At 25.3% G+C, this 13,302-nt stretch overlaps 1 protein-coding gene across 1 annotated transcript in view; it reads right to left on the reverse strand.

Moving 5' to 3' along the window:
• Window positions 1-649: 649 nt before the first annotated feature.
• The window catches only part of LOC117175941 (RNA polymerase-associated protein CTR9 homolog), a 61,848-nt gene continuing 49,195 nt past the window's right edge, over window positions 650-13,302 (reverse strand). Inside the window, exons 12-14 of the mRNA XM_033365803.1 lie at window positions 11,863-12,194; window positions 7,835-8,003; window positions 650-1,465 (exon numbers count right to left, since the gene is read on the reverse strand). Coding sequence (XP_033221694.1) covers window positions 775-1,465; window positions 7,835-8,003; window positions 11,863-12,194 — 1,192 coding nt within the window. The 3' untranslated portion in view covers window positions 650-774. The remainder of the gene's footprint in view (window positions 1,466-7,834; window positions 8,004-11,862; window positions 12,195-13,302) is intronic.

The following is a 13,302-nucleotide window of genomic DNA, read 5'->3' on the forward strand; positions in this document are numbered from 1 at the left end:
TTCTTTTATCGTGAAATTATAATGAATTTCTATGAATTACTTATCTTTAAGTACGTTTCCGAATTTCCCAGTAACTGCATATCGAAGCACAATTTTAAGAAAAGATATTAAAAAAGCTTTTAAATATTTTTAAATATTTTGAAATCTTTAGAATTATTTTATAACCTTTTGAAATCTGGTGTATCCTCAAAAACCTATTACTAAACCCCTCGAAAACTGTATAAAAATCAAAATTCAAATTCAAGCTTCTCGTGAGAAATTCAACGACATTTCCAAGTTTTCAAGACTAAAAAAAAAATTCCAGTTGAATTCCAGGTTTTCAAGGTCGCTGAACACCCTGAAAAAATTACAAAAGAACACGAATTGCAAAATAATTTCTTTCTAAAAACACCATCCGATCTTTTATTATAATTCGTCAACTTTTTTACAAGTAAATTTAATTCCAGATTGTTATCATTGAACACGTGGTCAACATATTGCATTCTTTATCGGAAAGCTCATCAACATCTTTGCTAAAAGATACAGCTTCGAAATCTGTGAATCGAAGGCGTCGAGACAACTAACGTCAAGTAAAATGAAACTTGAAACTCAAAATTAAACTTTAGCAATGTCATTTCCAATTCGAAACAGAATTTTTCCATTTTGAGTTACACTGAATTTTACAATTAGAATGTAAAACTCACTATTGTTTCCCATTTCACTTTGATCTCAATTCCTATTACCAACGACAATCGCTGTAATATTATACACAACGTTTTTACAAGTAGATTACTATTAGGGCGATCCAGATCTCGAACGAGATCCACTTTTCGCGGAGCCGGATCTCGATCGAGATCTTGAACGAGATCCACTTTTTCTTGATCCCGATCGCGAACGAGATCCGGATTTTCGAGATCCAGACTTTGAGCGCGATCTGGATTTTCGTGATCCCGATCGGGAACGAGATCCGCTTTTCCTCGATCCTGACCTCGAACGAGAACCGCTTTTTCTCGATCCCGATCTCGATCTCGATCGGGAACCACTCTTTCTCGATCCAGATCTTGAACGCGAGCCACTTTTCGATTTGGATCTCGATCTGGATTTACTGTGTCTTGATCCGGACCTGGAACGAGATCCTGATCCCGATCGAGAACGCGATCCGGATTTGCTTTTTCGGGATCCAGACCTTGAACGAGATCCACTGTTTCGAGATCCTGATCTAGAGCGCGATCTCGATTTTCTGGAGCCACTGTTTGAACGTGACCGTGACCTGGAAGACGATCTTGATCTTGATCTGGAACTCTTTCTCGACCCAGACTTGGATCTGGAACGTGACCGACTCTTTCTCGAACCCGATCCCGATCTCGATCTTGAACGCGATTTACTTTTGGCTGATCCTGATCGCGATCTCGAACGTGAGCGCGATCCTTCCGAGTCGGATAGAATCTTTCGTTTTCCACTTGGTCCTTCCTTTTCACTGTCGTCCCTAAAAATAAAAAAAAACGAGGATTAATTTTAATAATTCTCCTTAAATTTTACCGATTTTTCTCCTGGTCAATTTAAGAGTTCGAAAGCTTTAATTATTTTAAAGGATTTTTAAAGATCCAATATTTATGAAATATTGGACTTTTTGTGAAATCTTTCTTTAATCTTCGTTTGTGAAATGTTTTGTATTCATTTGAAATTTTTGAAAGCTTTTGAAATCTCAAATTTATTGAAACTCTTTGAAACATTTGTGAAATCTTTCTAAAATCTTTTGTATTCATTTAAAATCATTAAAATATTCGAAATCTTTGTGAAAATGTTGGTGAAATCTTTGTGAAATGTCTTGAAAATCTTTGTGATATCTTTCTTTAATCTTGGTTTGTGAAATGTTTTGTATTCGTTTGAAATCATTGAAATCTTTTAAAATCTTAAATTTATTGAAAACTTTTTAAATTGTTTAGAATCTTTGAAATCTAGTGTAACATAACCATTTTGAAATTCTTAAAATCTTTGAAATCCTTGCGAATATTTGTGAAATTTTTTTAAATCTTGGTAAAATCTTCTAAAACTTTGTGAAATGTCTTGAAATCTTTATGAAATCTTTCTTTAATCTTAATTTGGTACAATATACCCTTTTAAAATCATAGAAATTCTTAAAAGCTTTGAAATCATGATGAATTCTATGAAATACTTGTGAAATATTTCTGAAATCTGTTGTATTAATTTAAAATAATTAAAATCTTTTTTAAATGTTTTAAAATTTTGGGAAAGCTTTCTTTAATTTTGCTTTGTAAAATCTTTCGTATTCGTTTGAAATCATTGAAATCTTTTAAAATTTCAAATTCATTGAAAGCTTTTGAAATTGTTTAAAATCTTTGAAATCTGGTGTAATATACCCATTTTTAAATTATTGAAATTCTTAAAATCGTTGAAATCCTTATGAATTCTTTAAAATATTTTTGAAATCTTACTAAAATCTTTTGTATTCATTAAAAATTATTCAAATATTTGAAATCTTTGTGAAATTGTTAAAAATTTAAGTTAAATCGTTAAAAATTTGTGAAATATCTTGAAATCTTTATTAATTCTTTGAAATTTTTTTTTAATCTTCGTTTGTGAAATGTTTTTCATTCATCTGAAATCATTGAAATCTTTTGAAATCTCAAATTTACTGAAACCTTTTGAAATCGTTTGAAATCTTTGGAATTTGGTATGATATACCCTTTTAAAAATCTTTCAAAGTCTGGAAATATTTTGAAATCCTTATGAATTCTTTGAAAAATTTGTGAAATCTTTCTAAAATCTGTTGTATTCATTTAAAATCATTAAAATATTTCAAATCTTTGTGCAATTGTTTAGGATTTTGATAAAATCTTTGAAAACTTTATGAAATGTCTTTACATCTTTATGAAATATTTGAAAATTTTTGTGAAATCTTTCTTTAATCTTCGTTTGTGGAATGTTTTGTATTCGTTTGAAATTATTCAAAGCTTTTGAAATCTCAAATTTATTGAAACCTTTTAAAATTGTTTGAAATCTTCGAAATCTGATGTAATATACTCTTTTTAAAATCTTTGAAAATTTTGAATTCTTATGAATTTTTTGAAAGATTTGTGAAATCTTTCTAAAACCTTTGTATTCATTTAAAATCGTTAAAATATTTGCAATCTTTGTGAAAAATTTATGAAAATTTTGGTAAAATCTTTGTGAAATATCTTGAAATCTTTGTGATCTTTCTTTAATTTTGGTTTGTGAAATGCTTTGTGTTCGTTTGAAATTATTGAAATCTTTTAAAATCTTAAGTTTAATGAAAACTTTTGAAATTGTTTAAAATCTTTGAACTCTGGTGTAATATACCCATTTTTAAATCTTTAAAATTCATAAATTTCTTTGAAATCCTTATGAATTCTTTGAAATATTTGTGATTTGTTTCTAAAATATTTTGTATTAAATTGAAGTCATTAAAATATTTAAAATCTTTGTGAAATTTTTTTAAATTTTGGTTAAATCTTTTAAAACTTTGTGAAATGTCTTGAAATCTTTGTGAAATCTTTCTTTAAATTTAATTTGGTATAATATACCCTTTTGAAATCTTTGAAAATCACTGTCGTCCCTAAAAATCAGAAAAAACGGGGATTAATTTTAATAATTCTCCTTAAATTTTACCGATTTTTCTCCTGGTCAATTTAAGAGTTCGAAAGTTTTTATTATTTTAAAGGATTTTTAAAGATCCGGGGTTTCCCGTTTCAGTTTTTCAATTTTCCCGGTCAACTAAAAGCACCATATTCATATTTACCGCCAAACAAAGACATTTATTTTATTTCATCAAGTCCATTCTAAACATCTTTTAACACAACAGAGTAAAAAATTGCAAAATTGATGAATTTTGAAAAAAATACTTAAATATTCCACGGAAAAATATCAATTTTCGAACAAAAAATGGAATAGTTAAACTTTTAGTTGAAAACATTCATTTTCAACCAAAAATACGGATTTTCATGATAATTGTTCAATTTTCAACCAAACAGATGGATTTTCAACTAAAACTATGGAGTATTAAATTGAAAAATGATTTAAAAATTCAATTGAAAAAATTACTTTCTACAAAAAGAACATTAAACAACAAAAAAAACTAACTTTAAAAAAAAAATAGTTAGATTTTCATAACAAGGTGATGAATTTTCAACTAAAATTGTAAATTTTTAACTGGAATTGTGAAATTTTAAACCAGAAATATGAATTTTTAACTAAATTGATGAATCTTCAATTATAATAATTAAAATTTTGACCAAAAAGATGAATTTTTAACAAAGAAAATTAATTTATACTAGAAAAGACGAATTTTATACTAACAGACCATTTTTCAACCAAAAATTAAATAATTCAATTTTTAGTCAAAAAATATATGTGCAGCCAATTAGATAAATTTTCACTTTAAATTATGGAATATTTGCACTGGAATAATAGGTACATTCTCCATTAAAAAAAAAATAATAGTATTCATTTTCCACAAAAAATTTTTTAGACTAAGTGACTTATAGTTGAAAACATTAATTTTCAACCAAAAATACGGATTTTCAACTAAAACTATGGAGTATGCAATTGAAATAAGTTAAATTTTTAGTTCAAAAAATTAGTTTCCACAAAAAGAACTTTAACCAACGAAAAAACTAACTTTCAACAAAATAATTACATTTTTATAACAAGGTGATGAATTTTCAACTAAAATTGTAAATCTTTAACTGGAATTGTCAAATTTTAAACCAGAAAGATGAATTTTTAACTAAACTGATGAATTTTCAACTATAATAATTGAAATATTGACCAAAAAGTTGAATTTTTAACTAAATTGATGAATCTTCAACTATAATATTTGAAATTTTGACCAAAAAGATGAATTTTAACCAACAAAATTAATTTATACTGGAAAAAACGAATTTTATACTAACCAAAAATTAAATAATTAAATTTTTAGTCAAAAAATGTATGTGCAACCAATCAGATAAATGTTCACTTTAAATTATGGAATATTTAACTGGAATAATAGGTATATTATCCATACAAAAAAAATAATTTTCCACAAAAAAAGACACAAATTTTCAACAAAATAGTTAAATTTCAATAAAAGAACTCATATTTAACCAAAGGAATGAATTTTTAAATAAAATTATGAATATTCCAACAATAAAATTAATTTTTAACAAAAGAGTTTAAGTTTAAATCAAGTAATTTTATTTCCAACCTCAAATATGTGTTTTCAAGTAAAATAGTAAACGTTTAAGAGGAATCATTGAATTTTTAATGGAATAGAAGAATTTTGTAACCTAATACGCAGAGTATCAACAGAATATTTAAATATTTAATTTAAAAAAAAATCCAACCAAATTGTTTAATTTTGAAATGAAAAATATCAACTTACAAACCGATTTTCAACCAATAAATGAAATTTAAATTTTCTGCCAAAAATCTAATTATTAACCAAGAGAGATGACGGATTTTCAACAGAATAATTACACTTTTTACTGGAATAGTCAAACTTTTAGTTGAAAAAATTGATTATCAATAAAGCAGTTACATTTTTAACTAGAGGTGAATATTCAACTAAAATTATAAATCGACCAAAAAAATTAATTTTTAACAAAAGAGTTAAGCTTTTAATCAAGTAGATGAATTTTAATTAAAAAAAAAGATTAATTCGCAACAAAAATGTGAAAAAAATTTGTATTATTATTCAAAAATATTTCATTTTTTATTGGACAAATTTTTTTAAAGGAATAAGAACCATAAATAAAAAATTCTTAATTATTTGAAACCTTTTGAATTAATTTAACGTCTTTGAAATCTTTTGAAAGTTTTAAAATCTGAAAATGTTCGAAATCTAGTGTGCAGGCCTTTTTCAATATTTTCTGAAGTTCCCGTTCAACGTTAAAAATTCTCTGTTTCAAGGAAAATAATAATTTTTTACAGAAATTCCTAGCCTGAAAATCGAAATTATAATTCTTTACCAAAATCCTCTGTTCCAAAATTATAATTTCTACGGAAATTTCTTGTTTGAAAATGAAAATTCCTTCACGAAAATTCTCTGTGCTTAAAATATATTTATTTACCAAACTTTTAAATTTTCAAATTCTGGAAAATCTGCATTTGCTGTATTAAATTATTATTATATTATTATTATAATAAATTTGTATTTAAAAAAATTTTCTTTTGGCACGAGCTTTTAAAATATGACGCACTCTGAAAATGCTTGAAAATTTTAACTCAAAATTTTGAAAAATGTACATGTTATTTCACATTTTTTCAGAACTTATAAACATCTTTTAAAATTATTAGAATTTATCCGAATTTTTTTTTTTAAATCCAGCCAAATAAAAAAAATGCCCTAAAATTTTCCACCTTAATTTTTAATAATTTTTTAAATCTTTATAAATATTTAAAAATATTTTTCTGAAGCCTTTTAAAATTCTTAAAAAGCTTCTAATGTTCTTATCCGAAATCTGCAACTGACTACAACTTTTTTTTAAAGAATAACAGGTGTTATTTTGTTATTTATACATAAAAATTTAACAATTTTACTTAAAAATTAAATTTTTTAAATAGAAGAATAGAAATTGTAACGCTTAAAGTAGTTTTTAATATATTTTATTTGCAATTGCTGATTTCAAATAAAAAGTCAGATATTTGTAAATATTAAGTAAATCTTCTTTTTCTGAATTGAAAAAAATTTTAATTGAATGGTTTAAAAATGGAATAGTTTAGACTGAAATAAAATTTGAAATTTAATAAAAGCCTTGAATTATGAACACTCCAAATTTAAAAATCTAAAAAGGAAAATGTTTAAAATGAGGATTTTCGAATTACGTATTCTAAACTGAATGATTTAATTGAAAAAGATAAAAATTTAACTAATTATTTTAAAAAACAGTTGAAATTGTTGTAAAAAAATACCCGAATTACATTTATTTACATACTTTTCTATCATAATTCAGAAATATAGTAATTACCTTTTTCTAAAAATTCAAAGAGTGAAGTTTTAAATTCTGGCAAATTTTTATTTGCAAAATTTTTTTTTTTAAATTCAAAGAAATTCTGATTTGGAACGAGCCTTTAAAATCTGAGAAATTCTGAATCGGAAAAGGGATTTTTTGTTCGAAATTCCCTTTTTATAAATCAGAATTAAAATTATTTACCAACATATCCTGTTGTTCCAAAGACTAAATTATAATTCTTGACGAAATTCACTCTTCCAAAGTCAAATTTACAGTAATTTTTTTTAATATTCAATTTATTTATTCCCTGTCCTAACACAGAATTATAATTCCCTTCGAAAATTCTCTATGCAGTCACAATTAAATTTTTTTCCACAATACTCTTTTCCAAGTTTAAATTATATTTATTACCAGAATTCTAGATTATAACTGAAAAATATAGTAACTCCCTTTTTCCAAAATTTGTAAAGAAAAAGTTTTAAATTATAACGAATTCTGACTTGGAACAGCGCATATTTTTAAATTTCTTTTTTCTAAATCAAAATTAACATTTTTTTCCAAAATTCTTAACAAAAATTTCCGTTCTAAAATGAATATAAAAATATATAATTCATGACGGAAATTCCCAGACATATCTCAGAATTATAATTTTTTTAGTTGTAATTCTTCATCGAAATTCCCTGTTTCGAATTTAAAATTATATTTAATTATTAAAATTCTCTGTCTCAAACTCAAAATAATAATAATTCTTTACTGAAATCCTCTGTCTGAATTGCAATCATTTTTGAAAATTTCCTATTCCAAGTGATAATTACGATTTTTTCACAAATTGTGTGTTCAAACTCAGAATTAGGAGAATAAAAGAAATCTAAATAACTCACCCTCTAGAGATTTTACGCCGATCAGAGTCGCTTTCTGATTCGCTCGTAGAAATGGTCTCTTTGGATATAATTCTTCCTTTCTTAGGAGTTTCCACAATGACCTTCTTGGATTTTTTAGAACTGCCAGCCTTCCTTCCTTTCTTGGCCCTTGGTCTATCGCTTTCCGAGCCTGAATAAAATTTCAAATGTCAAAAGAAAATAAGAAAAAAATGCTATAGATAAAACAAGAAAGAAAATTATTGGCTCAAGAAGTCATCCAAAATCTACGTTTCCAATTTTGGGATATTTACCCCCCCCCCCCAACCCATTAGAGAAATTAATTTTCAAAAAAAAAAAATAACTTTAAACAAAATAGATGAATTTTCCACAAAACAGTTGAATTTTCCAGCCTATGAATTTTCAACGAAAACTCAATTTTCTACCAATTAGTTGAATTTAAAAAAAAAAATAATTATTTTTCAAATAAAACTGTAATATTCACATTTTCAACCAAAAATTTCTACCAGTTTAATTGAATAAAAAAGAGGAGTTCTGAATAAAATATTTGAATAATTTTTTTTAAAAATCATCAATTTTTAACCAAAAAGTATGACTTTCTAACAAGATTGTTAAAATAGGTAATTTTTTAAGCCAAAAGACAAATTTGCAACCAAAAAAGTTGAATTTTCATCAAAAAATATTTCATTTGAGTTTTCAACGGAAAAATTCGAATTTTAAACCAAAAGTAAATTTTCTAAAAAATAGTTGAATTTTTAATAAAACAGTTGCATTTTTATCCAAGAAAGATTTCATTTCTGCTAAGGCAGATGAAATTAAAAATGAAAAAGACAAACTTTCAAAAAAGAATTGATTTTTTAACGAACAGTTGCATTTTTATTCAAGAAATATGGAATTTCTTATAAAACGGACTCATCAAAAAACAAAAAACCGGAACAAATGGTTAAATTTTAATTGAAAGAAAAATCCAGTTCACTTTCCAACGTCAAAATAAGAATTGTAAACAATAAGTTAATTTTCTGTTAAATATTCGAATTTTCAACCAAACAGTCAAATTGTTGTCAAGAAAAAAAATTCTACTAAAACAGGTGATTTTTTAAATTAAAAACATAAATTTAAAAAAATAGTTGAATGTTCTGTTAAAAAAGATTTCAATTGACATTTTAAGATTAAAATATCAATTTTTTAACAAAAACTAAGTTTCTACGAAAAAAAAAGAATTTGTAATCCAAAAAGACGATTTTTGAACCAAAAAGGATGACTTTTGAACAAAATTATTAAATTCTCTACCAAATACTTGAATTTGTACCCAAGAAAGATGAAATTTCTCTTAAGACAGATGAATTTTTAATAAAAAAAAAAAATAGCAAAAAAATAGTGGAACTTTCACCCAGAAAAGTTTTGAGTTTATTTTTCAACACCAAAATATAAATTTTTAACACAAAGTAAATTCTCTATGAAATAGTTAAATTTTCAACAAACAGCGGAATTTTTAACCAAAAAGTATAATTTCTTTAAAAATTAGTATAGATTTCAACCATAAAATTGAATTTTTATCCAAAAATATGTAATTTTTGCTAAAGCAGGTTAATTTTAAAATAAAAAATACAAACTTTAAAAAAAAATTAATTTTCAACGAACAGTTGCATCTTTATTTAAGAACTATAATAAAATTTATAAAACGGACGAATTAAAAAAAAACTAAAAAAATATGGTTAAATTTTCATCCGAAGAAGTTTACATTTCACTTTCCAACATCAAAATAAGAATTGTAAACAATAAGTTAATTTTTTATTTAAATAGTCGAATTTTTAACCAAAATGAATCACTTTTTCAAAAGCTTATTACATTTTCAACCAAACAGTTGAATTTTTGTAAAAAAAATTAACATTCTACAAAAACAAGTGAATTTTTAAATCAAAGGACAAATGTACACCAAAAAAAAGTTGAATTTTCATGAACAAAGGTTTCAGTTGACTTTTCAACACAAAAATACGAATTTTAAATCAAAAGTAAATTTTTTAGGAAATACTTGAATTTTTAACAAAATAGTTGCAGTTTTATCCAAGAAACTTTAAAAAAATAATTGAATTTTCAACAAACAGTTGAATTTTTATTTAAGAAAGATGGAATTTGTTCTAAAACAGACAAATTAAAAAAAAAATAAATGGTTAAGTTTTCATCGAAAGAAGATTCCAGTTTTCCAACACCAAAATAAGAATTATAAACAAAAAGTTAAGTTTCTTCTAAATAGTCGAATTTTTAAACAGAATGAATAACTTTTTAACAAGATTATTAAATTTTCAACCCAACAGTTGCATTTTTGTACAGAAAAAAAACGAAAATTTTACTAAAACAGGCAAATTTTTAAATCAATTGATAAATTTGCAACAAAAAAAGATAAATTTTCATCAAAAAAGATTTCAGTTGAGTTATCAACAAAAAATACGAATTTCAAACCCCAGTCTAGGAAATAGTTGAATTTTCAACAAAAAAGTTGCATTTTTATACAAGCGAGATGCAATATTTCTACTAAATAAGATGAACTTCTAAATCAAAAAGTCAAACTTTAAAAAAAGAATTGAATTTTCAACGAAGGTTGCATTTTTATTTAAGAAAGATGGAATTTTTTCTAAAACAGACAAATTAAAAAAAATTAAATTAAAAACAAAAATGGTAAAATTTTCATCGAAAGAAGATACAAGTTCATTTTCTAACACAAAAATAAGAATTGTAAACTAAAAGTTAATTTTCTGTTAAATAGTCGAATTTTTAAACAAAATGAATAACTGTTTAACTAGATTGTTAAATTTTCTACCAAACATTTAAATTTTTGTTCAAGAAAAATAAAAATTCTACTCAAACAGGTGAATTTTTAAATTAAAAGAGAAATTTGCACACAAAAAAAGAGTTGAATTTTCATCAAAAAAGATTTCAGTGGACTTTTCAACAGAAAAATACGAATTTTAAATCAAAAGTAATTTTTCTAGAAAATAGTTGAATTTTTAACAAAATAGTTGCAGTTTTATCCACGAAACTTTAAAAAAAGAATTGAATTTTCAACAAACAGTTGCATTTTTATTTAAGAAAGATGGAATTTGTTCTAAAACAGACGAATTACTTTTAAAAAAACCTAAAAAATGGTTATATTTTTATCAAAAGAAAATTCCAGTTCGTTTTCCAACCCCAAAATCAGACTTGTAAATAATAAGTTAATTTTCTGTTAAATAGTAGAATTTGTAACCAAAATGGAACACTTTTAAACAAGATTGTTAAATTTTCAACCAAACAGTTGCATTTTCGTCAAAGAAAAATGAAAATTCTACTAAAACAGGTGAACTTTTAAATCAAAAGACAAATCTGCAACAAAAAAAGGTGAATTTTAATCAAAAAAGATTTCAGTTGACTTTTCAACCGAAAAATACGAATTTTAAACCAAAAGTAAATTTTCTAAATAAGATGAACTTTTAAATAAAATAGAGAAATTTTCAGAAAGAATAGTTTTCATCGAAAAAATATTTCATCAAACTTAATACAAACCCCACGATCGGAAGTATATTGCCGGCTTTGAACCTTTAAAGGGCACACTGGGTGAAGAACACCCAGCGTCTTATTTTCGCTTAAACAAAACGTACCAAATTCAAGAAAATGGAACATATGGCGCCAGATTAACAAATTCCATGAAAACCTATTTTTCTATGTCATTTTCACATAATTTTAGAGTGAAAGAAGTCATTTTTTAATTTTGTTTAACTACTTTAAACTTCAAAAACTGTTATGAAAACCTTTTCTCCTTAAACTAGATAGATTAAACAACATTAAATAATTTTCTTGTAAAAAAACTATCCCATACCGTCGGCTCAGCACACGTTTGATTACCCTTGGGTATCAAACACCCAGTATGCTCTTTATGTAATTTTACGGAAGTGTGCCCTTTAAGGGTTAAATTAAATGCCCAGTCATGTTCCGGTTTTTTTCTCGGTCAAGTCGCCACCCTGAAAAATGGAAAATAAATTTACAAATAAAATTACCTGCAGCACTGTCTCCACTTCCGGCAGCTCTTCTCCGCTTTCCTTTCCCTCTCGGTTTTCTTTCAGCGCTCGATTTCCTCTTACGTTTCTTCTCCCGAGGAGCCTCTTCTCGTCTTTCATCTCCCCCGGAACCGCCACTATCGCTGACATACTGCTCGCTTCTGCCTTTCTTTCCTTTCCCTTTCTTTTCTTGCGGCATATCATTAAAGAACATTGCATTTTTCGTCTTTTCGACAAACTCTTGACGCTTCTGGAGCATCGCTTCCTCTTTCTGTCGACGCATCTCCTCCAGTTTCCGCTGCTCTTCCGTCTGACGAAGCTTGAAAGCTTGTCTGTCAAAATTAAATGGACAATATGCCAAATTTATGTCAAAATAGTGTAATACATTTTTTTTTTAAATATGTATTAAACTGATATATTATTGAAAACGTTTCTATTAAATTAATTTTTCTGTTGTTTCAAAATTCAGGGTAGCCGTTTCAATAAAAGACCAAAATTCCCGATTCGCAAACATTTTTCACGGTCAATGAAATTAAGAAATTTTAAAGATAAAATTTTTCGATTAGAAATAATCAAAATTGAGCTACAAATTAAAGCACTCAAAGTTAAACTCTTGAATTTTAAACTTTTAAAATTAAAGTTTAAAAGTTTTTCAATTTAAAAATTTCTTCTTCACATTCTTAATAATTTGCAAGTATTTGTAGAGAATTAAAAGATTCAGATTTAGTTTCAAAAATGTAAATTAAAGTTATCATTTTCAATGCTCTATACTGAAAAATCAATCAATGATTTTTAAAAATTTCAAAATTAAACGAATTTATTTTTTTTATAAACGAAACACTTTTTAAATTGAAAGTTAAATTACTTTTATTTGAAATAGTTGAAAAATCCTTAAATGTTTCAAAATTTTATTTCAAAGTCTTAAAAAACCTACACGTTGCTTTACATTTCTTTTTAATTTTAAATTATTTTGAAAATTTTCAGAACTTCTAAACATCTTCTAAAATGTTGCATTTTAAAAATGCATTTTTCCTAAAATTAAAAAAAAATCCTGCCTGATTAAATAAATTTCCTTAAAATCTTGCACATTCCATATTTCATAATTTAGTCAATCTTTTTAAATTTTGTCTTAAAATTAGTTTTTCAGAATAAAAAATAATGTTTAAATTTCCTACAAGAATCTTGAAGGAAATGTTTTTTATTCTTCTAAAGCCTTTCACAATTCTTAAAAAGCTTCCAAATTTTTCATTCCAAATCTGCATAAATCTGTATTTTGTTTTAAATCAGACCCAGGATTATTTGCACCGAAATTTTGGTATGAATATTCGGATTTTGTCGGTACACGTAGACACTTTGTTAAAATTATTTGAAATTTTATATTAATTTTTATTTTTTTTCTGAGAATAATAGGTGTTCAATTGTTATTTATACCTCAAACTT

Source organism: Belonocnema kinseyi, chromosome 7, assembly GCF_010883055.1.
Source record: "Belonocnema kinseyi isolate 2016_QV_RU_SX_M_011 chromosome 7, B_treatae_v1, whole genome shotgun sequence".
In the NCBI taxonomy this organism is placed as follows: Eukaryota; Metazoa; Arthropoda; class Insecta; order Hymenoptera; family Cynipidae; genus Belonocnema; species Belonocnema kinseyi.